The sequence below is a fragment of the Dunckerocampus dactyliophorus genome, chromosome 10, assembly GCF_027744805.1.
Source record: "Dunckerocampus dactyliophorus isolate RoL2022-P2 chromosome 10, RoL_Ddac_1.1, whole genome shotgun sequence".
Lineage (NCBI taxonomy): Eukaryota > Metazoa > Chordata > Actinopteri > Syngnathiformes > Syngnathidae > Dunckerocampus > Dunckerocampus dactyliophorus.
The window spans coordinates 6964000-6989863 of NC_072828.1; the positions used below are offsets into that span (position 1 = coordinate 6964000).

The 25864-nt window shown below is 40.8% G+C and overlaps 1 protein-coding gene across 17 annotated transcripts in view; it reads right to left on the reverse strand.

The window, feature by feature from the left end:
- The window catches only part of kif1aa (kinesin family member 1Aa), a 56422-nt gene that overhangs the window by 11607 nt on the left and 18951 nt on the right, over positions 1-25864 (reverse strand). For 5 of the 17 annotated variants that reach the window (XM_054788931.1, XM_054788925.1, XM_054788923.1 and 2 more), the window contains 24 exons: positions 25561-25640; positions 25394-25469; positions 24828-24907; positions 22550-22656; positions 22382-22462; positions 22083-22263; positions 21950-22022; positions 20234-20324; positions 20013-20161; positions 19768-19946; positions 18800-18940; positions 16085-16399; positions 11410-11528; positions 11242-11327; positions 10579-10714; positions 10309-10471; positions 10001-10091; positions 9796-9914; positions 7822-7877; positions 5192-5300; positions 5031-5097; positions 3539-3623; positions 3259-3364; positions 599-625 (listed from right to left, as the gene is read on the reverse strand). In XM_054788931.1, the coding sequence (XP_054644906.1) occupies positions 599-625; positions 3259-3364; positions 3539-3623; positions 5031-5097; positions 5192-5300; positions 7822-7877; positions 9796-9914; positions 10001-10091; positions 10309-10471; positions 10579-10714; positions 11242-11327; positions 11410-11528; positions 16085-16399; positions 18800-18940; positions 19768-19946; positions 20013-20161; positions 20234-20324; positions 21950-22022; positions 22083-22263; positions 22382-22462; positions 22550-22656; positions 24828-24907; positions 25394-25469; positions 25561-25640 (2717 nt within the window). The remainder of the gene's footprint in view (positions 1-598; positions 626-3258; positions 3365-3538; positions 3624-5030; positions 5098-5191; positions 5301-7821; positions 7878-9795; positions 9915-10000; positions 10092-10308; positions 10472-10578; positions 10715-11241; positions 11328-11409; positions 11529-16084; positions 16400-18799; positions 18941-19767; positions 19947-20012; positions 20162-20233; positions 20325-21949; positions 22023-22082; positions 22264-22381; positions 22463-22549; positions 22657-24827; positions 24908-25393; positions 25470-25560; positions 25641-25864) is intronic. The other 12 variants (XM_054788924.1, XM_054788921.1, XM_054788917.1 and 9 more) reach the window with 4 other exon arrangements.

Consider the following 25864-nt stretch of genomic DNA (forward strand, 5'->3'; position numbering starts at 1 on the left):
TAGGATACTGGATAAGATTGGATGAATATTTGAGAATCCGGTGTCCAACTGTGCTTTATGAAGTGGGTCTTTAGCTCCCTTGAAAACTACAAATCTTCTTCATTACTCCAGTTTAGATACACAATTTGTATGTCCAAAAAAACACTTTCTAGCGGCCATTTTGAAGAAACAGCGACCAACCGTACTGAGTAGCGGCTTGTGAAGATTACAAACGGCATAAAAATGAAAGCAGGAATAAGTTAAAACGCACCAATGTCATGATATTGCACTTCAACATAATGTAGAAGAAGAGTACAACAGTTGAAACATATGTACATCTACATTCGTCTGAAAAGTTGCTGAAAAGTAGGATAGCGCCACTTTAAGGGGTTAAGAAGTTCTCGATGACAGTGTGTGCATGTGCTAAAAGCCACCAGCCAAGCGAGCCATGCAGACACGCGTTCGTCAAAGACTGCAGCCTGAAGACAACAGCATCAGCAAACACCCAGCGCAGCAACACAGACATGGACACACAGAGGACAAACTGAGGACAAGAGGAGGGGAAAGAAATGCTGGACTATGAGATGAGGAGTATGACATAAGAGGCAAAATAATATACCTAGGCATGTCCGAATCAAGAAACTGTCTGCAAAAAGCAAATAAAAACAACAAAAACAAACAACATTCCATTAGTGGACTGGAGGGAGAGAAACGTTAGCAGCCAGTAATACTTCATGTGTTCATGTTCCTTCCTCAATGCATAGCAATGCACGGGACCTGCTGGACCGCCCGCCTGACCAATTGAAGGCACATATCATCAGTGAGGGACACAGCATGTGGGTCAAAGACAGGCTGGTCGAGGAGGCCCGTTGAACAGCAGCTGGTTGATTTATATGCAATGCCCAGGGACTTTTTTTGTAGGAGTGTTAGCAAAGCAAAAAATCATGAGCAGCACAAATTTGAATGAGCTCATATTAAAATTGTCTGCATGTGGACATGCATGAAACGACACTGTTGTTGAGATCATGCGGACAGACTAGTGGGTCAGGGATCATTAATTTCCACATAAGGCATACACTGCATGGACACAAGTACTGGGACACCTCCAGTGAAGAACATGTGGAGACAACAGCTTCCACTCATCTGGAAAGACATTGTACAAGATGTTGGAGTGTGTCTAGGGGAATTCTTGTATATGGGTAGTTAGAGGTCACTGATGTTGGACTAATCCTTGTTCTTCCACAGCAAACACATCCAAGCATGCCTTTCTCAAGCTTGCTTTGTGCACTTGGAACAAAAAAAGGGCCTTCCCAAATGTGCTCCCACATAGGTAGGAGCATACTAAGAGAGAGGTGTCAATACTTTTGTCCATTTATTGTATCAGTCAAGCCATGATCATGACATAGAAAACCTGTTTACGACCTTCTAAATATAGGTTTAAACATTATTAGAGCCCTCTAGACAGGAAATAACACCCATTTACACTGCTATTACCCAATATAGTAGACACAATAAGAGTAAATAAGTCATTTAAGACATAAATAAGTACCTGTGTGTGTTGCTGTAAATGTGTTCCGGTGCTAGGGCACAGGAAGTGATGTCAGAGGTTCAGAGTTGAATTTTAGCTTGGCATGAGTCACAGCCGCAACAGTAGCCTGTGTTTTTATCATGCCTGTTGTGAGATAATTCAAACCTCCAATAAAGGCCTGTTGTTCCGGAGACCAAGTCTGGTGCCTGTGTGTCTCACCAAACATTACAGTAACATTACTGACACCTTGTGACCAGTGTAGTATACTACATGTCATCACTAGATTTTTTAATGCGTCTTCTGAATGCGTTATATAGTTATCCCTCAATACATCGTGGTTTGAACATTACACAAACTCACTCACTCACTCTTTTCAAAAATGTATTAATAAATGATCGCTATTTTGTGGTTGAATACGGCCTATTAGTCAAAAAAATATATATGCATATTTAAGCAAATTTTGTTTATTCTTGACCTAAATTAAGCATTTTCAAGCATAGAAATGTCTAAATAAACTAAATGAACTAAAATCCAAATACAAGGCAGAAGAAGCATCCTACTGTAATTGTCAATGTAGTATTCTACATTGACCACTAAATGTCAGTGTTTGGTGAGACAATAATAACATAATAAATAACACAGGCCAGGACAAGGTAAAACTCAACTCTGGACCTCAGACATCACTTCCTGTCCTTCACACATCTGTCCGCCCGCCACTAAGGTCCCCTAGGGAACACATTTACTGTGACACATACGAGCAGGAGTTTTATTTATGTCTTAAATGGCTGATTTACTCTTATTATGTCTGCTATTGGTTAATATGAGTGTAAAGCCATTTAAAGTTGCCATTACAATACATTGATGAGACAATAGCCACTGCAGGAAGTACACTGTACAGCAAAACAACAAGGAACTGCTTAAGTGTCAGTCTATGTTATCTTATTTATGTCTAATATGTCTTAGTTTCTCAGAAAAAGTCATAGTGTGAAGCTGCAAAATTCAAAGTGCAAAGCGGCGATGGAAGGACGACTGTACTTTAAAAAAAAACTATTTAAAATCAAGCTTTTAAATATTATAGGGCTTAGTAACAGTCATGGAAATGACATTTCTGGGTGTAAAGGTTTAGAATAGAGTGGTTAGCCACAAGTCCACATACGTAATGCAGCACTGACAACCTTTTTGCACTAACTCACCTTCCTGTTTATTTAAACTGGCTGCATGCAGTTCATTGCATTTGAGCGTGAAAACTACTCTAAATGAGATGTTATCACAGCTATTGTGAACCTAATGTTGAATAATAATGCGTTGATGAAATGTTGCTCGTGTTTTCAACCCGATACATGCTGCCGGGAGTGTTAGAAAAGACATGCATTTCTAACTCGGCATTGTTGATGTCAATTCAGGGCTTTTTAGTTTTGAAAAAAGGGTGAGTAAAGTCTAAAGCAAGTTACAAATGAATGCACGGTCCTTGAAGTTGCAAAGCAGGTTAGGTTTGAGGCTAGTCGAGCTGTGATGAGTGGTTAGAGGTGATGATGAACGAGATGAAGTGAGACACAAACACACGAAGCAAACATCGGCACCGTGTAAGGTCATACAGCCACCAGCGTGAAATGAACTGCAACGTGTGCATGATAAAAAAGGACTCTACAGGGTCGCGTGTGCTACGCTTCGGGCTGCTTATGAGCTTGTTAATTAATGCGTTGTGTGAATTAATACGTTGCTGCACATCATCATGTTCCTGCAATGTGTACCTGTCATCCTGCAAGGGCCTGACATAGCCAGCAGACAAGATGTTGAGAGATAGAATGTTGGGGTCCACGATGGTCTCATCAGATTCGGGGGCGTTACGGAGACGTCCTGTTTAAAAGAGAACACACACACACTACTATACCCACAAGGTTCTGTTATTGCATTGCCGTTACAAAGGGTCACAAAGAATCGGACGTGAACCGTACCACTTTTAGTGCTGATTGCAGCAGTATGCTGGACACAGTGTCCAAGCCTACCGAACTGTTTCAAAAGTCAACATACCCACAACAAGCTCTCGAACATCCCTCCATTCTATGTCGCCCCCTGACTCGTGCACGATGGTCACAGTGATTCTTCTTTGAAGGCCCTGGTTTGGGTGGAGGAGGAGTGGTTTGGGTTTAGTGCTATAAAATCAGACATTTAATCGGGTCATCAATGTATGGGAACATCCTTGGAAGAATAGCTGCCCACATATAAAATAAATATCTGGGTTAATATACCATTAATAGCAGAGGCCTTTATTTATTTAAAGCGCAAAGCCGACAGGGTCGTTAATGACACTGTTGTTTCCCTTAGCAGCTCCTTCAGCAGCAGACTCTTACACCGACGGTGTAAGAAGGAGAGGTTCCGCAGGTACTTCATACCGACCGCTGTCAGGCTCTACAACACCTGCACCACCTGAACCATGTTGTAGTCAATATGCATTCTTTACACTGTACTCTTTACTTGCGTATCTTGCTTGCTGCTGTAACAAGTGAATTTCCCCGCTGTGGGATAAATAAAGTACAAATACAATTTGCAGCAGGCGATAATTGGAGAGAGGGTGTTTGTTTCCCGAATGTCAAAACGCATCACATAAAACAAGATAGTTTTCGAACTATAATAATAATTTGGAGTGTATGAGAAAGTGGAAAGGAAAATGTAGCTCACTTTGACTACATGGTCATTTATTAACAAATACAGTCAAACCTGGGTTTTCGTATAATGTGGTTTTCGTAAAAAATTTGCCAAAATGTCGACTTTTGTACGTAACAAATTAGTCTGTTTGCCCTGTACTGTATTGGTCTGCGAAATGAAGTGGCCAAGCCACTTCTCAGCTACTACTCAAGTGTCCGTGTGTGACTGCTAATTAACCCGCCATGGTGCCAAAAAAAGTTGCGAATAACAGCAATTTTATAAAGGGCGAGAAACGCTTGAATGCAACCCTGCCGAGATGTACGACATTGTTTTCTGCATGTAAAACTACAATTATTCTCTACAGAATGTATTTTTTGGTATTATTTTGGGTGTTTTGGAACAGATTAATTGGATTTACATTATTGTTTATGGAAAAAATTGCCTTGGTTTTTGTCAAACCTTTTGGAACAAATAATGAAAGCCGAGCTACCGCTGTACTGTACATTGCACAATACAGCAGCAATACAACCAATGTTCATTTTACACACAGTACGACAAGTGCAATATGCATGACTTTTACACCAATAGCTGAAAAGCAACTTTTAAAGCACACGCAGAGCTAGATAAAGCTGCTGGATGCTGACCACTCATGATAACTCAAATGCAGCTGCTACCATCTTGGGGAGTTAATTTTAAACAACACATCAGGTGGTTGCCTACAGCCACATCTATTAATGCAAATGTCTATTGACCTGGTGCTAATTAGAGATTATTCAATTTTGTAGGCCGTACTATAGGAGACTGGCGGTTAATTGGAGTATTTATGGTATTATACAGTATGTGTGGGGCTGAAGACGTAAGTAAAGGTAATACTCACCTGGTGCAGGAGGAAGGTGCCATGACAAGGCATTCCGCCTCTGTGGTCCACCACAGCAGGGATGTAGCTGGAAAAACACGTTTCATTGATGCAAATGTTACATAACTTTCCTTTCATTTCATGACAAATCCTTTAAAAAACACAACAGAGGAGATACTCACTCCCCATTGGCTTCTAGCTCGCAGATCTCAAAGAAAACCATCAGGTCATATTTGCAGTGGCACGGCCCTGCTTGTGGGCGGGTCACGGCCGTCAGCTTGGTGGCAGGTACTAAAAAGAAGGCAGAAGAGGTCAGACAGGAAGGAAGGCAGATGCTAAGCTCTACATTCTACGTAGGAACGAGAGAGGGAGGAAGAGAGGATATCAGCTGTGGAAGAACCAATGCCAACTTCCAATTGAAAAGAAAACGCCACCAGATTTCGCTGTTTCAAAATAAAAGCTGAAACATGACTGTGACTGTTCTTCTTAGTGGCACATTTGTTTTATGTATTAGGTACACCTGCACAATCTAATTGGATCCAATACAAGAGCTGGATCAAATAGTCTCTATAAAGATAGTAATGGTGAGGTTCCACTTTAATTTGCTAACCTTTTTTGAGAACGAGACAGCATTGACTAAGAAACTGTACAGTTGTGCAGATCCATCTGCAATCAATATTGTGCATCAATGTCAAAGCTGATATTTTACATCCATGGGATCTCACTAGTAGCAGTTGAATCTTTAATATTAGAAATGTACAGCAATCACTCGTTTATGGCGGTTAATTGGTTCCAGACCCGACTGTGATAAGTGAATTTCTGCTAAGTAGGATTCCTTATTTATAAATGAAATATTGTAGTTAGAGCATAGAAAACCTGTGTACAACCTTGTAAATACGTTTTTTAACATTATTAAAGACCTACAGACATGAAATAACACCCCTATATCCCTATACTACACTCCTATTACCCAATATAGTAGACATGATAAGAGAAAATAAACAATTTAAGACATAAATAAGACTTATGTAAATGTGTTCCAATGCTAAAGGGAGCTGAGAGGGGGGGTGTACAGGAAGTGACGGCCGCAACCGGGATTATTGTGACTGTTGTGAGATCATGCAAACCTGCAATAAAAGCCTGTTGCTGTGGCGATCAAGTCTGGTGCATGTGTGTTTCACCAAACATTACAGTAACATTACTGACACATAGTCCCAGTGTAGAATACTACTTATCATCACAATGTCTTTGAATGAGTCTTCTGAATGCCTTATATTTGTATTTTAGTTCATTTAGCCATTTTTATGCTTGAAAATGCTTCATTTAGGCAAAACATACAAAGAAAAATTCTTAAATGTGCATATTTTTGATTAATAATAGGTCACATTCAACCACAAAACAGCATTACTAATTAATTATTTTTGAAAAACGGTGATAGAGTCAAAGTTCTACTATGTTGTGTATCTTGCTTGCTGCTGTAACAAGTGAATTTCCCTGCTGTGGGATTAATAAAGTACTACTACTACTACTACTACTATGTTGTACAGGGGTCTCAAACTCGCTGCCCCATTTTGTGGCCACCTACTTGACATCAAAGTTTAGTGTAAGCGCAGCCCACACACGTTGGGGAGATGGTCAGAGGCACTTCAGCTTGCTTAAAGTAAGTGACTCTTTAATTTGGCAAGCAGTAATTACCATTGAACTCACAGTGACCTTGTCATGCAGTGAAATGCCCGGGTGGGGGGTCACTGCAATCACTGCACAAATAAACACACATAGGTCAACTACTACTACTGTGGGGAGTAATAAGCAACCGCTAAGTTTACTCTAAACATGCAACTGCAGTAACTTTACAAACTAAGTGCCGCAAGGCAGGCTGGGAGTGATGCCGGCTCCCAGCATGCGGCACCTTTTGTGAGTAGTTGCTCAAAGTACATGTTCAGAGGAAACATAGTTGTTGTTTATTATCCTCCACTCGTAGTAGTAGTTGATCTGTGTATGTTTTGTGGTTTTATGAATACCGAGCCAGACTTATATGTTGAGTAATGACCTCCACCATTTTCCATGTATTGACAAGCTGATTGTGAGGTCTGTTTTGGCTACAGCTTTCCCAAATAAAGAGCAACGTTGTTTGAGCAAGCTGAAGTACCTCTGACCATCTCTTAGTCATCAGATCAGTCAGAGGAGGAAGAGCAGGGACAGTAAACACACACTACACCAAAGAGCCAATCCGAGTGCAGAATCCCCACACGTAAAAGAACTCTTTTTATATCAGTTTACTTCATATGCTGAAACTGTGGCTCCACCAGCAGGCAGACAATTTCATGTGAGGTGCAAAAAAGAGCTTAATGATGGCAGTAACTCTATCTCTCTGTTTCCAGGAGGCTCAGTTACACAAACATTCATGTAAGTCCATTGTGTGACTGATACTTAATAATCCTTTAGGTGACGGGATTCTCTTGGATTTGGCATTGTTAACCAACCCGGCGTCTGAGCTTTAATAACAGAACAAATAGAGGTGGGCGGGGCCTGCAGCGGAGCTCGCTCGTTCGCTTCCAGCAGGAAGGAAGCGGCCAAGCCAGCGGCAGACAGGGCGTGGCCTGACAGCGAGTCCACCAGCGCCCCATTGAGCATGTCCGGGACCAGGTATCGGATCAGCTCCAGCGTTTTCTCCTGGTCCGGCGAGGCGTCAGCGTCCACTGCTCACAGCCATATGACATGGAGCTAAGATGACAGCGCTCGACGGGACAGCAACACGCTGACAGTGCAACATGAACGTGTGGTGCCGCCACGGGCAGGAAGTGTGTTTTACCTGGTTTGGACAGAGGCATCACACGTGGGAACTGTCTTCTGCAGGGCCGCAGTGGACTAGTGGAGGGAGACATGACCAGGAATCAGTGCATTGAAAGACTGTGACCATGTGGTCAAAGAGAGCTTTGGTTCCCTTTACTCATGCAGCCCAAATCATTAGTCAAGTTAAAAAAAAAATATATATAGTGGAATTTCGTACAAAGGTACAAAAACTAAAGCAAGAACGCAATGTGAGATCAAATTCAATAGAGTTTCTCAACTTCTTTATCAAATTGCTGGCACCCGCAACTTTCTTTGGCCACATGACGGGTTACTTGGTAGGCGCACTCAAAAAAAATACATGTGCTTTGTTTGGGCACTCCATTTCCAGCTACTGGAGTAAGTTTTCACGTTTTACAAATAACAGTCTGCCTCGCCCCGTGCACTTTATGCTTTAGGCAAATTAAAACCCCGGCTAAAATTAAAGCATTTCCGGTATTTTTTTTTTTTTTTGCTACAAAACATAAATATTGGCAGGTTGAAATTAATCCAATAAAAAACATGTCAGAAGAAGATGAAAGCATGACGGTCTACAGTTGGTTCTGATCCAAAACATCAATCATGCCTGGTGGAGGTGTATTCTCAATTTAACACCAGAGCTTCAACAATATCAAATTAATGGACAACTATTTTGGGATTCGATTAATTAAATTTTTATTTTGTTAAATTTAAAAAAGTAATTAATCCTCGGATTTCAGCCACTGAAATGTGAATATTTTCTTAGTCTTCCATCAAAGCAATTTTAGGCAAGATATTTACACACATCAGCTTTGACTTTGGAAAACAGGGATCGACATTTTTGTCTCTTTTCTGATATGTTGCGGATCAAACCACTAACTGTTTGTGTTTGGTTCATATTGATTTGGTCCGTCTAGAGCAGGGGTGTCCAAAGTGCAGCCCTGAGGCCATTTGCGGCCTGTAGTTGTTTTTTTATAGGCCCACGGCACATTCTAAAACAAAATTTAAAAAGTAAAAAAAGAATACATTTTACAAGAATAAAAATATTCAGAGAAAAAAGTTGGAAGCTTACCAGAGAAAGTCCAAATTTTACAAGAATAACGTCACTTTAGTAACAAAGGTGAAATATTAAAGAAAAAAGACATTCTTTTTTAAAAGTCATTATAAGAAACAAACACAACAGCAAACAAAGTTGTAATTTTTGGAAAATTATGTTGGGGGAAAAGTTACAACATTGCGAGAATAAAGTCAAAATATTATGGGAATAAAATCATAATTACAAAAAAAATTACAAAATGAAAGTTGAAATAGTTAGAAAAAAAATTGAAAAATTACAGCAAAAATGGAAAAAACAGCTGTAAGTTTATGAGAACAGAGTCAAAATATTGAGAGAAAAAAAAAAGAAAAAAAAGCCGCAATTTTGCAAGAATAAATGCGTAATATTATGAGGAAAAATAATAAGTTTAGTACCATAGAGTTTTTTTAAAGTTGTAATTTTATGATACTAAACTAACTAAACACAATAAGTTTGTCATTTTTAGAAAATCAGGTCAGGAAAAAGGTTATAATATGGGAATAAAGTCAAAATGTTAAGAGAATAAAGTTATAGTATTAGGAGAAGCAAATTTACAAAGATCATTTAAAACAGCAAAAGCAAAAACGGGAAAAAAAGAGCGGAGACCAAAGTTGATACTAATAATAGGATTTTTCACCTAAATCACAAAGCTGAGATGCAGTTTTTTCTTGAAATATATACATCTTCTTAGCATATCTTTACAAAATATCAGAGTGGCCTTTGCATCCATTGATTTTTCACTGTGTGGCCCGTGCTGGAATAAGCCCCGAGCTATGGCATAACCGATTACTTGATTAATCCACTAAGAAAATTATCATTAGTTGCAGCCCTTAATAAACAACACACTCGACTAAACAATATACTCTAGTTTTACATAAATGGACTCCATAGCAGTGGCAGTACCTGATCACGTCTTTACAGAGAGGAAGAAAAGGCTGCTTCTGGTAGTGTCCGAACACCTCAAACACAATGGGCTGAGTCTTGATGTAGTCCAAGAAGGATTTGGTCACTTCAACAGCAATCTAGACACACAAAAGAGTCAGCGTGTTAGTTCTCTGCATGCTAAAAACGAGCTACATCAACAATTCATAAGCGGTCACTTTCTTACATTTTGCACGTGGTAAAAGCCCAGAGGGGGGCCACGGCCTGTGTTCTTTAGGGGTTCCGTGGAGAAGGCCTCATCGTGGCGATGGATGAAACTGAATGTTAATTTAAAAAAAACAAACATAGGATACATCACGAAGGAAACATCAGGGAGTGCTCATGAGGTGTTCCATGTTATGAATTCCATTTTGACCCAAACAGTATTACAAAACGTTTGACTCCAACAGTTTTACGTAACAGGATTGGAGCCAGATAGGACGCAGTTTGACGTGCCTAAGTGCAGTTGTTGAACATTCCATGACAATGTCTTACTTGAACTGGCAGAAGATGTCGGCGTACTCGGCGGAGATGCTGGAGGCCTGCAGCACAGTCACCCTGAAGGTGAAAACGTTGCCGATCTTGAGGTGCTCTGAAGTCGTGTCCAGCTGGCCGTCGAGACCGGGCTTCAGCGGGCTCTCGCCTTCATCGCCACCGGCTGCCACCAACGCAAAGACCAACGTAAGACAGCAGCCCGGCTACGTAATCACATCGAGTGGGCTGGCAGCTGACTGTCCCACACCACCACTCGTAAAACACAATTACCCGCACATGTGTTATTGTTGACTTCGTCCGCTGAGGGTCCCATCTCAGTGTTCTGACCCTCCCCCTCCACGATCCGAAGCTCCTCCTGGGAGATCCCGGTCCGGGACAGGCCCACTGAGCAGGACTCTGACTGGAACTACCAGAAAAGCACAAGATTGAGAGAACTGTAATTACACTAAAATCAATTCATGCTAGACAGAAGGCTGAACCGCAGATTCCTGGTGCTGTCAGCACTTGTGCAGCCCCAGACCATGACCGTAGCACACCATGCTTGAATATATCACTTAAGACTTTCAGTGGACAGTAAATCTTTAATGCTATTTGAATCTATAATGCTATTCAAGTTTGACACTGACCAGTGATTACTCTTAAGTAGAAGTACTCTTAGTAGAGGTTTACTTATAGTTTTCTGTTTCACCCACATTCATAAACACATTATAATGGGACTGTCTGTGAATGAGGCTTGTGGTTCCATGTCCGTACAGTAGATGGTGTCGTAACTCTGCTTTTTAACACATCTCATACGTACCTTGTCTGCCAGAGAATAAGACTTCGTAGAAGGGGGGATCAGCGGTGCCAACTTAGCAACTCTGTCATTATACTTAAACCCCTGGTCTTTTTGGACACTGCTGGAGACTAACATGAAAGCGCATGTCACTCTACCTTTTCATACTGCTGATCCTCAAAGGAGATCTTGGCCGTACCCGACTGCCTCACTCCTGAGCCGTAATCTGGAGCTTCTTCATCGGCTGTTGGGGAAGGAGGGTGACACAGAGCGCCCTCCCGTCACTTCCTCGTACACACAAATCAAGCGCAGACCGGGAGCCTTACCAGATATAGCCTGCACCGCCACTCTCAGGAAGCCCTTCACGTCTCCTTTCTCGCTCACAATGGCCACACGGTGGACCAGGGGAACAGGGTACAGCAGGTTGCTCAGGTACACAAAAGACCTGCATGCAGGAAGGAGAGAGAGAACAAGAAGAAGGACAAAACACTGGAGTCACTCAGTACAATAAGGTGGATGATGATAATATCAACATGAGACAACAGAACACAGAGCTGCAAAGCAACCAAACAGAAGCTGGGACTGCTCTTGCGATGGCCATGGCTGCCCTTTACTATCGCTTTCAGTCATCTTTTAGAATTCTGACTCAAATATAGTATTTAGACACCTTTGTTCTGTTCACCTGCAGGTTAAGGTGCACATATTAAGATTTATATTCAGTATTTGACATTGAATCAGTGCTAAACAAAGCTAAGTAGCTTGTTTTTGCAATTTTTAAAATGGTGCCCTTAATATGGACTCACTACATGACCAATCAGGGGCACCAGTGTGTGTGTGTGTGTGCGCCCATTTCCACACCTTCCCTGACCCAATTTGTACGTACAGTAATCCCTCGCTACCTCCTGCTTCAAATTTTGCAGCGCCGCTCTATCACGCATAAATCATGCTGTTTAATTGTTGAATACGCCCTATTATTACTCAAAAATATGCATATTAACGCCAATTGTATGTATTTTTTGCCTTAATTAAGCATTTTTGAGCAGAAAACTGGCTAAATGAAATAAGGCTTTCAGAGGACGCATCCAAAGACGTTGACGTCTACACTGGTCACAAGGTCAGTAATCTTACTGTAATGTTGGGTGAGACACACAAGAACCAGACTTGATCATTGGGACGACAGGCTTTTATGGTAGGTTTGAATAATCTCACAACAGGCACAATACTCCCTAACACGGGCTACTGTTGTGGCCGTGTCCACGTCCAACTCTGAACCCCTAACGTCACTTCAAGTCCATAAATGTCTTCTACATGGAAAAAATGATTAGACCACCCTTGTTTCTTCAGTTTATTGATCCATTTTAATGCCTGGTACAACTAAAGCTACAAATATGATCTACGATAACAATTATAGCTAAGAGTTTAATTTAAGAGCTGATATCAAGCAACTTCCATGGTTTTCTTGATAATAACCAAAATCACTTAAGTTCTTATATGAATAGCAATAGCATTGTACTGCCAAAAAATTCTTTTGAGCTATTTTTATTGTCATTGTTTTTTTTTTGTCCAAACAAAGGTACCTTTACTGTAGTTGTATCAGGCATTAAAATGTACAAGAAAAGTAAGAAACAAGGGTGGTCTAATAATTGGTTCCATAATTGTATGTCATATTTTCTCTTATTATGTCAACTATCTTCTCTTATTATGTCAACTATCTTGGGTAATAGGAGTGTAAATGTGACTATAGGGGTGTTATATCATGTCTAGAGGGCTCTAATAATGTCGGTTGCAAAAGGTCGCAAAAAATGTTCTATGCTCTAACTACGAAAATATTCAATTTCTAAATAAGGAATCCTACTTTGCGGAAATTCACCTATGGAGCCAATTAACTGCAATAAACGAGGGATTACTGTTTTTATTTTGTATTCATTTTCTATAATTGTGTTATTATGGAGTCCACTTCACATTTGGAAAGCATGTATGATCCCCTTTTTCCCTGATTTGTGGTTGTGTTGTTGTGGTTGTGTCATTTTCCAAATATGGCTTTCTTCACATCTCTGATTGGCTAACACGGACTTACAGTCCAAGGTGAAGCACCACACGATGTTTTAGGATTTTTAAAAACAACATTTGTGTGATTTTTTCTTTTTTAAAGACCATTAAAACATATGTGTTTGTGGGGGTTTTTTGTAATTTAGTATTACTTTTTTTTTTCATCTGTGGTTTAAATTTCTGCATTCAAGCACCCCGTCTCCATGAGCCAATAGGGGTAGACATTTAAGGGTGTAAAAAATGTGGGCAGGCTTATGACAAGATTGGTGAGGTGTAAAGAAGGCATGCTCAGGACAGAAAAAAAAAATGAGAACAAAAATGCTTCTTGACTTCTCGACTCAAATGAACCCAAAGCAAATGGCACAGAAATCATCATACGGGAGAACATGGCTCAGCCAAAACAGCCTGCTTGTGTTGCTCTACACACCAACCAGTGACAACCAGAACTCAAAGGACACCTCGCGGCTGGACGTGCTAGTTTGTGCAAAGAAGGGCCACGAGGTCATCATCAGACGCACTCAAGAAAAAGAAAAAAAAAAAAAAAGAAAGGACTTGTGCTCTGGCATGCCTAAAAGAGACGGCTGAGGGAGAAACCAGCTCTTTCAACTTGAGATTAGGAGTCAGCATCGTCTTCCTCTCACGCAGCATGCTGGGTGTATTCTCTGTTTTTATACTCCTCTCACATCATTATTAGACACACACACACACACACACATACACACACACACAGAGTCATTGATCCCACTCGGTCTGGGCTGAGTAAAGGTTTTTTTTGAGGGTTAAAACATCATGGGAGAGATGCTTGTTAGTGTGTTAGCACTGTTAGCAGGAAGGACCGGAAGTCAAAGCCTGGAAATGTCTACTTCAGCATTCACTTCATTATGTTTGACAACATTTGCATACAGATTATTTGAGGCGGAGGCTGCACATGCAGGAGTTAAAGTTACATACCTGTATATACGTTTGCTGTACTGTGGAACCTCTAAAGTAAAAAAATCCAAAGGTCCAACCTCTGCCACGCATGATGTGACATCAACAAATTCTGTAAGACTTCAGAATTTATCAATACAGGCCATAGAGCTGAAAATAAAAGTTATTGCTACATAGCGGCTGGGTAGAGACGACAGCAGTGCGCACACCTCTGTCCTGGCTGCTCAGGACGATATGGCTAAAACTAAAATGTTGTACATTGACATCAATAATAGCAGCAAAATGAACAGAATGCGAACCAAAAAATTAGCCGTGTTTTGCCGTTATGTAAAGTGACAAAAAAATAATTAGTCTGACACAACAGTATGGACTTTTGGAGTTTTCACTTTTTCTGCTAGCCTTTCCTGTTTGGTGCTTTTATGTTGTTAGGTCTGTTTCCTGTTTGGACTGAATGCATTACCTTTACTTTGGTAAGAGGGAGCTGGGGAGCACACCTGTCTTTGATTTGTAATTAGGGTTCTATTTAGTTCAGCTATTTAGCTTAGGGTGACCATATTTTCCATTAGTACTCAAATGATAGTCAAAGCGTACTCAAATATGCCTTATCATTTCGATACACTTAAACCAGTGATTCTCAACTGGTGGGTCGTGATCCACAAGTGGGTCGCGGGTCTTGTAAAATAATCATGCAATCTTGTCTGCTAGCTACACCGCCACGTGGTACATGCCATATTTATGTGTGACTTTGTCAAGCTTGTATGGGAAGGGAATTAACGTGCGTTCCGTCCAACACACAGCTGCGGATATCTGCTGGAGGAGAGTGCGGCATAAAGTGGCAGCGTCTCACTGTTGCAGCTCATGTTGTGTTGCAAACAGTCCCTTTAAATATAACATATATGAGAAGTTTGAGTTGAAAAATGTCCGCAGTCACAGCTTGTCACTGAGGGATGATGGTGGGTCCTGCAGCCACAACTGGCTTAAAGTATGCCTCCTCTCTATGCATTCAAAATTGTTATATTACATAAGTACTATCTATAACCAAAAACACAAATTCAAAAAAAAGAACATTGAAAAACTGGCTCGAAAATGGTTCTAAATGGTGAAATGATTGTTAAGTTTTCGAATGTAACCAATATTTTCATAAAAAATGTGCCCACAAAAGTGGCAAGAACTTGGCAATTTGAACCGTTGTCATGCAAGACGTCTCCGATTCTCACAAGACTTCAACTCGACTCTTGTGTATATGTTTGGGTTTTTGGCAACACTAATTAAAAAAGCTGCATACTCTGCAGCCCCTTAGGGGTTACGTCACATGCAGCGGCGTGCCCTAATGCAGCTCAATTTAATGTCACAATGAAAACCATTTTCATCACTTTCAAAAAAAAACAAGATGCAAAAATAGGACATGTCCTGAGAAAACAGGACATTTGGTCACTCTAATTTAGCTTCTGTTCTTCGCTGGCTAATTGTGTTTTCTTTGGACAATGATTATCTGTGTGTTTGATGCATTCCATTGCATCTCCGTTAGCTTTTTTCCAGTTTTCTGGTATTATTCTTTTTTTCTTGCGCCTCTCATTTCCACCTCCCATGGTGAGTTTTATGTTTGCCTTTGCTGTACCTCCTAGACTTCTTTGTTATTCTGGTACTTTGACTTTTTGTGTGTCGTGCCTCTCCGTGGGAGCTTATCTTTTATTAAGCAACCTGCCCCCATTTCCTTGCATGCTGGTGTCTACACCAAGTCAGAGTGACATGACATCTGGAACAGGTTATTTCTATTTGCATTTTTTCCTAATGTAAAAACTTCAAACTATAAAGAAATTGGAGGAAACTGGAGTGGATTTGGTTAAACCTCGGAGGTTCCACTGTACTATAAGGAAGTACCCCTTGTGTACCTTTCACACACTTACAACGCGACCCACATATTCACGCACGTTGTTCCCAAATGTTGCGGCAAGGCGACCCTGCATCTCAGCGTGAAAGAGCTAGTTCCGTCCACCTGCGTGCTCCTGAAACCTCACCAACCTTCCCACTACACTGAATAATGGCGAGCGGTCGTAAAAGGGATCCTGGCCTTCGCTGGAGCCTCGGCAGAGCGCTCGCTCATCATCATCATCATCATCATCATCATCATCATCCTCCTCCTCTCCCCCCAGCTCCGAGCATGGGTCGTCCAAAAAGATATCATCGTCCAGGTCCTCCAACTCCGCCGCCTCCTCCTCCTCTCCTCGAGCCTCCCGCTGTGAGTCAGCTGGCTCGGTCATTTCAGAGTTGGAGAGGGTCGGGGACGGGGTGGGGTCGCTCATGCGTTCGCTCATGCAAGTGTTGAAAAGAGGGTTTCTGGTGCAGCCAGAGACACGGGAAGTGGGTTAGTAGAGTCAGAGAGAAAAAGCACACACTCGGTAGTAGAAAACCGCCACAGCTGCGCTTTCACTGAAAGCACAATGGGATGCAAACCAAGCTAGACAGAAGTAGTCGCTGCCCGGCACAGATCAAGAGCCTTCAAGTTCAGGGGCAAAAACATGAGCCTCTTTCATTGTTGGTGGGATGATTCTCAACCAGGACTTCAACATGGCACACCAGCATTTCATTGTAAAGGGTCATGTTGTATCTATAAAACTACTATTATTATAATGTTATATTATTCATTTATTTTAATTATAAAAATACATGTGTACGTTTGTGACAAAGTATGGATTATTCACATTTAATTCTATTTATAATTATTCATTCAGGCCGCACAATGGTCTAGTGGTTAGCACGTTGGCCAATACAGTAACAGCCTGGAGATCGGGAAGACCTGGGTTCGCTCCAGCTTGCCCCTGCGACCCTAATGAGGAAGAAGCAGTATAGAAAATGGATGGATTATTCATTCACATTCAGTGTAATTATTATATTATAATTACAACATTTTGGATTACTATATATTGTATGTCTTTTTACTACATTTCTCATTATTATTACTATCTACTGGCTGATTGTCTGACGAAATGCTGTATAGAACAAATGCTTGCTACCTTGTAAAGTGTAATGCCGTATCTATTAATTATCTAGTACAGGGGTCTCAAACTTGCAGCTCATGGGCCATTTGCCGCCCGCCGGATAGTGTTTTGTAGACCGTGACTTGACATGGAAGAGTAGTGTTAAAGTACCCCACGTGGTCTGAGATGAGCTAACGTTACTCATAACAAGCAAATGTGAGCCGCCACTAACACTAAGCCTGTCACACAGAGACATGAACGGGGAGGGGGGGCACGAGACAGAACACTACCCACAATCGCAGAGCTAACAAAAATGACAGCACATCATGTAACATAAACACACACAGGGCAACTACTACAATGGGGAATAATGAATTCACTCTAAACATGTAACTTTTTACCACCAAATACCACAATGCATGCTGGCATCACTCCAGATTATGGTTGTGACAAAATATCTATATATGAAACTATATATAACTACACTAAAACAGTATCATTCTTTTTGCAGCATTGCCACTTGCATTCTGGTTAAAATATCTGCACAAATTCCACCCATTTTCTAAACCGCTTGTTCTCATTAATGTAAGCTGGAGCCTAGCCCAGCTGAATGCAGCAAAATACAAACTATGTAATTGTTTATTTTTTTGGTCATCACCGTATCAAAATATTAGCGTTATTGTGAGCCATGCATAGTGTATCGTACCGTATCGGATCGTGAGGTACCCTGAGATTCCCAGCCCTACTCCCAAACCTTCATGCGGCCCAGCCTCACTCAAATTGTACCTCCAGCGGCCCCCAGGTAATTTGAGTTTCAGACCCCTGATCTACTATAATATATCAATTAAACTACTATTATGATAATATTGTATTATTTATATTAATTGTAAAAAAATACATGTGTACATTTGTGCCAAAGTATGGATTATTTCCATTTAATTTTAAATACAATGCTTTATTTCATCATATTTGATTGTCGCTACTTTTATTCACTGACTGGACGTAAAAACGACACATCATCATTATTATACTGTATTGACAAAACTGTTGACAACATATTGGATGATCATTATTACATTTAATTGCGAGGATATACAGTATCACCACCTATTCAGTTACATGTATTAAATATAATGGCGAATATATTCATAATAATTATAACACATTTTTATGATGAGACAGAAATGTGGATCTTTATTAAACGGATATTTATAATATTAATAATATTAATGCTAAGGATATATCACAGAATATGTCTACGTAGTTATATTTCTTATTATTTGCTGACTGGATAGTTCAAAAGTGCTTATTATTGCGAAACACATAAAATACTATTTTATGATTAATATTTACCTAAATTATTTTTTTTTTTTAAAGCAATTGTTGTGTATCACACTGACAGATGTTTCCCTCTCATGTGTCTAAATCAAGTAGCCAAAATATGGAATTGGAACATTCAAAATGATGTGACAATCTGTTGTCAGATGAGAACCCAGTCCTTTCCTCTGGGCTGGCGGTATTTACATGCCGCTCAAGGCATGTAGTTCTATTATATAACTGCCGCATATGACTGTGAGGGACCAATCAAAAGAGAGACAGAGCTTGAGAGGAGCAGGTGGTGCGGAAAATACAGCATGACTCCAGTGGGAGGACAAGGACTGTTATTACCCTGAAAGAGCTTGAATTCATAGAATGTAAGAGAATAAAGCCCTCCAGTCTCTTCAACACAATCTACGGCGTCCACCCAAGAAGAACATACCTGCCGACCAGGCGGAACCAGGGGAAGCGGTCATAAAAAGGGTCGCCACCCGTCATCACGCTCTCGCCGTCGTCTGTCGACGTCGGGGCGGGAACTTCCGCAGCACGGTCGTACATCTCCCTCATGAGATCCAGCCTCTGCCTGCAAGAGTGATGTTGTTTTTAGAACCCAAATGTGAATGTGATCTCAGCACCCCTGAAATACCAATAACAATTGTAGTGGTTCTCCGAGCTTTTGGTGTGCCAGCAAATATCTTAGCAGCTTCTTTGTTTGGTTACCGTCAATGTTCTAATGCTAGCCAGAATGTTGTTAATGTAATAATACTAATAACAACAATAATATTAATATTTTTTATATGTAATTGTACTATTTAATTAAATTTTAATTTACTGTTTTAAGTTTAACCATCCATCCTCATTAGAGTCATGGGGTTATGCTGGAGCCTATCCTAGCTGACTTTGGGTGAGAAGCGGGGTACACCCTGGACTGGTCGCCAGCAGGATTTTTTTTTCGCAGGATTTTTTTAAATAAAAAAAAAAATGTATGATTATATATTATATACAGTATACTTCAACCGCAGAGGATAGGGTGTTAGACTCAGTAATTTGGACTTTAATAATGATTTGGAGTGCATGAGAAAGTGGGGGGACAACAACCTCTCTCTCTGACCACACAGTTATTTATGAACAAGTATGCACAACATAGACCCAATAGAACCAATGTTGTAATAGCGGTAAGGAGCAAGCCAGCTTTGATAACACTTCTGATTTAATTGTAAACAACAGGAAACGCATGCCTTTCACACCAACAGCAGAGTAAGGTTTTAAAGTGCATGCAGTGCTAGATAAAACTGCTGGATGCTCATGATAGGGGTTTTTTGTGGATTATTATTGCAAAATTGCATACACTATCTATTGTACAGTGTGACTCCATAAATAAAAAAAAAATGGAGCCAAAGCTGATATGACCTTAGTTTTTCCAATGTCCAGTAGTGAGTGGCTCCGTTCTTCTGGTCCTGCACCTCCACGGCAACAATGGTTTGAGGAAAGTGTCGCTTTTCCAGGTCTTTGCTTGCCTCTGCTGGCAGCAGGTCGGTTGGCAGCGGTGAGTAGAGGGTATCTGTCAGCAGCACAAACTGGAACTGCACCTGAGAGGCCAACAGGTATGTCGTTAAAAGCCATGTTAAAGCCTTTTTTCCACCACAAGTTGTCACCTTCTTCTTGAGCTCCACGCTGATGGCATTGGCCTCCTTGAGGAAGATGGCGTTGCCCCACAGCAGGTCCCGCAGAGAGGTGAACTGGTAACACCTCCACCTGCGGAAGCTCCACACGGCCAGCTCTCGCTCCCTGTCGCTCCACTGCACTGTGAGCAACAAAGACACGAAGTTCAGCTTTCCACCAACAACCACTGCTGTCAATTAACTGAATGAATTACCTTCTTCTTCTGGCTCCTCCTCTTCCTCGGGGGCTTCTGGGTAATAACGATCCACCTGCTTCTGAAGAGCTTCCAGCTTGCTCTCGTAATCCTGAAGACGAAGCATAAACATAATGTGGCTCATTTACAGAAGCTACATAAAATAGATGCCGACAAACCATAAAACTCAATTTATTTGAGCCACTTAATTAAATACACAACTTAACAGAATTCAATAGAAGCGCTGCATCAAAAAATACTACATTTATAACGCTCAGTTTTGCTTGACAACTTTGCCTCAGAGTACATTAGTACAGTGGGGTACAACTGGAGTACATCATATTGCGATGTACTTTAAATATTTTGGTTACCTTCTGTACTGTAGATATACACAGGAGGAACAGGGACAAAATATTAGAAACAGCTCTAAGTACGATGCAGTGCAGTTCTTCACACACTGCAGTAATCCCTCGTTTAGCGGTGAATTGGTTCCAGACATAACTGTGACAGGTGAATTTCCGCGATGTCAGATTCCTTATTTATAAATCGAATATAGAAGTTAGAGTTTAGAAAACCCGTTTATGACCTTCTAAATACGTGTTTTAACATTATTAGAGCACTCTAGACATGTAATCACACCCCATAGTCACCTTTACACTCACATTATCCAATATAGTTGACACAATAAGAGAAAATAAGACATTTAAGACATAAATGAGACTCATACTGGTGTGTGTTGCTGTAAATATGTTCCGGTGCTAGGGGACAGGAACTAACGCTGGGGGTTCAGAGTTGAGTTTTAGCTTGGCGTTGGGTTACTCCCGCAACATTAGCCTGTGTTAGGGATTCTTGTGCCTTGTGAGAGCATTAAAACCTCCAATAAAAGGCTGTTGTTCCAGCAATCTGCAAGTCTGGTGCTTGTGTGTCTCACCGAACATTGCAGTATCATTACTGACACCAAGATACCACTGTAGAATACTACATATCATCACGTCTTTAAATGCGTCTTCTGAACGCCTTATGTTAGTATTTTACTTCATTTAGCCACTTCTTGAAAATTCTTAATTTAGGCAAAAAAATACATAAAAATGGCTTATATATGCATTTTTTTGGGCTAATAATAGGCCATATTCAACCACAAATCAGCATTATTAATTAATTAATATATTTTTTTAAAGCAAAATTTGAAAAGAGACGTAGTGAGGGACGAATGTAGATGTTAATTAGTTAATGTGCAGCATTACACAAAAGACATATAACCAGTTTCTAGAAAACTTTATGGACGGGCTGGCGCTTTAACCAATGAAACGTCTATTCATTTTGGTGCGAGCCCAGATAAAAGTGCAGATTATGAAAATGATTTCCACTTCTTCAAGTTTTGAGTCATTACGACAGGGGTGTCCAAAGTGCGGCCCACAGCTACGAAATGTTGTTTAGTGTTTCTCATACATTCATTTATTTGTGGAAATAAATATGGAAAAAAGGAGGTCCTGCTGCATTGTTTGATTTTTCCATGTGACACTCGGTGGAAAAAGTTTGGACAGCCCTGCATTACAAGGTTCTAAAATGTCCTGAAAGGAAGTAGGTTTCTAGCTAACAAAATAAAAGCACACAAATATCGCGCTTTGCAATTAAATAGTCAGCCGAGGTGGAGTTTTGTGTTCTGCTGAATGCTATCCTTGGTGTCTTTGTGAAGGTGGAATTTATGATAAAACAGAGTTACAGAGAGGTGCCTACCAGTCTTTGCTGCTCAAGAAGATTGTTGGCCTCTTCTCTTTCTTTGCGATACTGGTCCTCCAGCTCCTGCAGCCTGAAGACAAACAGCTTGTGAAGGTGTTCTCCTTATACACTCATTCCACTGACAAATTACCTCTGTTCCATTTCCTGCTTCATGTCAATTCCTTGCTTCTCCAGCAGCTCCCTCTGGGCAAAGGCCCAGTCCACAGGCTCTGCAGGGGTTTCGGCACAAGGGGTCCTCTCCCTCTCAGCTCGGGCCTGTGCGGGGTGGTTGAAGCGGAACACGTGGCTCTTCCCCAGGATGATGCGGTTTCCTAAACCCCAAAAATATGCAAAGAATAAAACACTGACAGTACGGCTGACGTGGTGCTACTAAATAGGGCTTATTGATGACCACCTTCCTAAAGTCATAGCAATGAGGAAACGACCAACCTGATTTGAGAACAGTGGGCTCGGTCACCCGCTTGCCATTGACGTAAGTCTCAGCTCCGTCACACGGCTCAAGGACGACAGCTGCTCAGGAAACAAATACGCCACAATCAGACAACAAATACGGATCGTGACCACTCATTACCAATTTTTATGGTGAACACCACTCACTTTCTCCTTGCGGACCAGTTGAGCTGGTGAAGGTGCAGTGCTCGTCCTTGATGAAGTGGCCACTGAGAACGATGTCCTGGCGGCTGCTGGCGTCCAGGCGTCCCACCCTAAAAGCATTTCCACATTGACAGACAGCACAGTTATAAAAAAATTAAGGAATTAGTTTGTTAAAAGGATTATGCAAAAACTACTAATCGACTTCCTTGAAACTTTGTGGAGAAATAGCCTAGGAAAAACAAACTTTGGTGCATATCTGGATAAAGGTGCTGATCGAAGGTAAACAAACACTAACATGTTTTTTAATATTTTTAAAAATAATTCTGACATGATCTACACTTTTACAATCCATCCATCCATCTTCTATGCCGCTTATACTCACTAGTCACTGGTCGCGGGTATGCTGAAGCCTATCCCAGCTGACTTTGTGCAAGAGGCGGCATACATCCTGGACTGGTCGCCAGCCAATCGCAGGGCATATATAGACAATCATTGACACTCACTTTCATACCTATGCACCCATTTGGAGTCGCCAATTAACCTAACATTCATGTTTTTGGAATGTGGGAGGAAGCCGGAGTACCAGGAGAAAACCCACGCATGCAGGGGGAGAACATGCAAACTCCACACTGAGATGCCCAATGGAGATTCAAACGCAGATCTTTCCGATCTCCTGACTTTGCGCCAACATGCTACCACCAGGCCACCATGCGGTCCTTCATCAGGCCCTTCAATAGCCATTAGATTTTAGTGCAGATCCAGATAAAAGGTGCATATTTAAGATAAAGAAACACTCAATTGTCATTTTTTTCATTAATTTGTTAATAAATGACACTTTTACAGGGTGTTATTTGATTTTTGGTTTGCTGTGTTTAAATTTTATGTTCATTCTGAAGGGAAACACCTGACAATTTTGGTGCTGATCAAGAAAAAGGTGCGAAACAGGGATAAACTAAGAGTAATTTGTCATTTTTTCATATTTTCATTAACAATTCTGACATGGTCTACACTTTTACAGGTGTTATTTGATTTTTGGTTAAATTTTATGTTCATTTTGAAGAGAAAAGCCTTACGATTTTTGTGCAGATCCAGAGAAAGGAATCAAGGATAAATAAACACTAAATTCTAATTTTTTTCATACTTTTGATTAAAATTCTGTCATGGGCTGCACTTTTATAGAGTTTTATTTGAATTTTGGTTTTCTATGGTTAAATTTTTTTTCCTTTTAAAAAGGGAAAAGCCTTTAGGTTTTGGTGCAGATCCGGATGAAGGGGCAGAATCAAGGATAAACAAACACTAAATTGACATTTTTTTCATACTTTTAAAAAACAATTCGGACGTAGCCTACACTTTTACAGAAATTTATTGGATATTAGGTTTGCTATGTTTTTTGTTCCTTTTAGAAGAAGAATGGCCTTTACTCATCACTTAGATAGAGGGGTGATTGTGCAATCACCCGTCCGTACATATACAACATATCATACAATATGACAGGGGCGTAGACAGAACGGAAGGACTGGGCGATAAAAGGGGGAGAGAAAAGGGGAGAACAGGAGGAGAGGGGAGGAGAAAAAAACAACAACTCCATACTAAGCTTCTATGGGGGAGTACAGTGTGAGACTGGAAAAAAAACATTGGCAACATGGGCACAAATAAGCCCACTTTACAACATAATAACTGGAAGACTTGCAGGAAGGGGAAAGGGGGGTGTGATAGGGGAGGGGGTATGCGTAGCATACAGTATGTGCATGTGCGTGAGTGTCCTTGGATACATGCTTTTAAAGGGAAAAGTATTTCGATGGGTGCTGATCCAGATAAAAGGTGAGGGTCAAGGATAAACAAAACTTTTTTTTTTTCATACTTCAAATCAAAATTCTGTCATGGGCTGCACTTTTATAGCATTTTATTCTATTTTTGGTTTACTATTTTTAGGGTTTTTGTTCCTTTTAAAGGGAAAAGCCTTTAATTTTTCTGCACATTAATGACTACTTTATTTTTTATTTGTTTTAGTGTTGCTGTTTGCCAAATTACATGAAAAACACATCATCAAATAGTGACCTCTGCTCTAACTGATGCCGAGCTCCAATAAATAGCAGTGTGTGGTAGATGGGTTACTGTCAAAGTCAGGCGCTACTGCTACACCCAGCCTCCAGTCAATATGACATCTGTAAAACTGGACTTTCTCAGGTAATGATGCATGAATCTTAATGCTAAAAGTTCTGGAGGTATGTATCTGTGATGGTGTTGCCTTGGTGGAGGTCTGTGCTCGACAGCATCTAACCTTGTGATGCCGTCCTTGATGTAGTAAAGCAAGCACTCGGACATGAGAGGGTCCTCGTTGAGGTTGACCAGATGAGGCGTCTGACAGAGAGCACAAAGCAATGAGCCGTCTGTAGAAACTTTACAAGTCATTACGGTGTCTCTTTTATTACCCCTGTGTAGTTTACAATAGAACATTATGCAAACACTGCATATCACAGCGCCCACACATCAATCTCTCCCAGGAGGAGACGAGCAGTCGTAAAAAAAAAAACAAAAAACTCATGCAGCTACAGTCCATCCACTCAATCCAATGTCAAACCCATCACTGAGATATGAGCGGTATCTTTTTTTCTCCGTCTTCAAACTTAATGAATGTCAGAGATGCAAAAGCACCAGAAGAAGGAGACACACTCAACACCTCCCAGCAACAAACCTCATTGGGGGAAAAGAGCCCAACGGTGTCAATAAAAACAGCTTGGGGCTTTCTGGGGCTGTCAGATGGCTTAGGAGTGAATAAAGAGGCATTTTATTTGTCATGGCTTACAGCAGTTGGGTGGGTGGATAACGTCGGATATGTCTGATTACCTTCTTCGGCGAGAAGACGCCAACTGTGCCGCCGTCCTCTCGCATGGCCACGCCCATTTCGGCCAGTAGAGCCTCGCTATGGATGAAGACCAGACTCACATTGAGGCGTGCGTTCATGTGCTCTTTCGCGCTCATTTGTCTATGTCTGGGAAGAAAAAGGAGCTCACCGTTCCATACGAATGGCTTCCGTGCGGCGAAGTTTCTCTTCCCACGTCTCATTAAGCTCTGCAATGATTTTCTCTGTTTCCTGACATTTACACAAAAGAAGACAAAGTGAGAGGACAAAAGAATATTTTCTAGGCCAAAGAGTGACAGTAAATATTGGAAACCTGTACAACAACTTTTATGCATTTATTTGTAATTGTGAAATTATTTTGGTCACTTTGTTTGTTTAAACGACCATATATAATACTATATATAATACTATATATTTTTTAAAGTCCCTTTAACGTTATCAACTATTTTCTATGG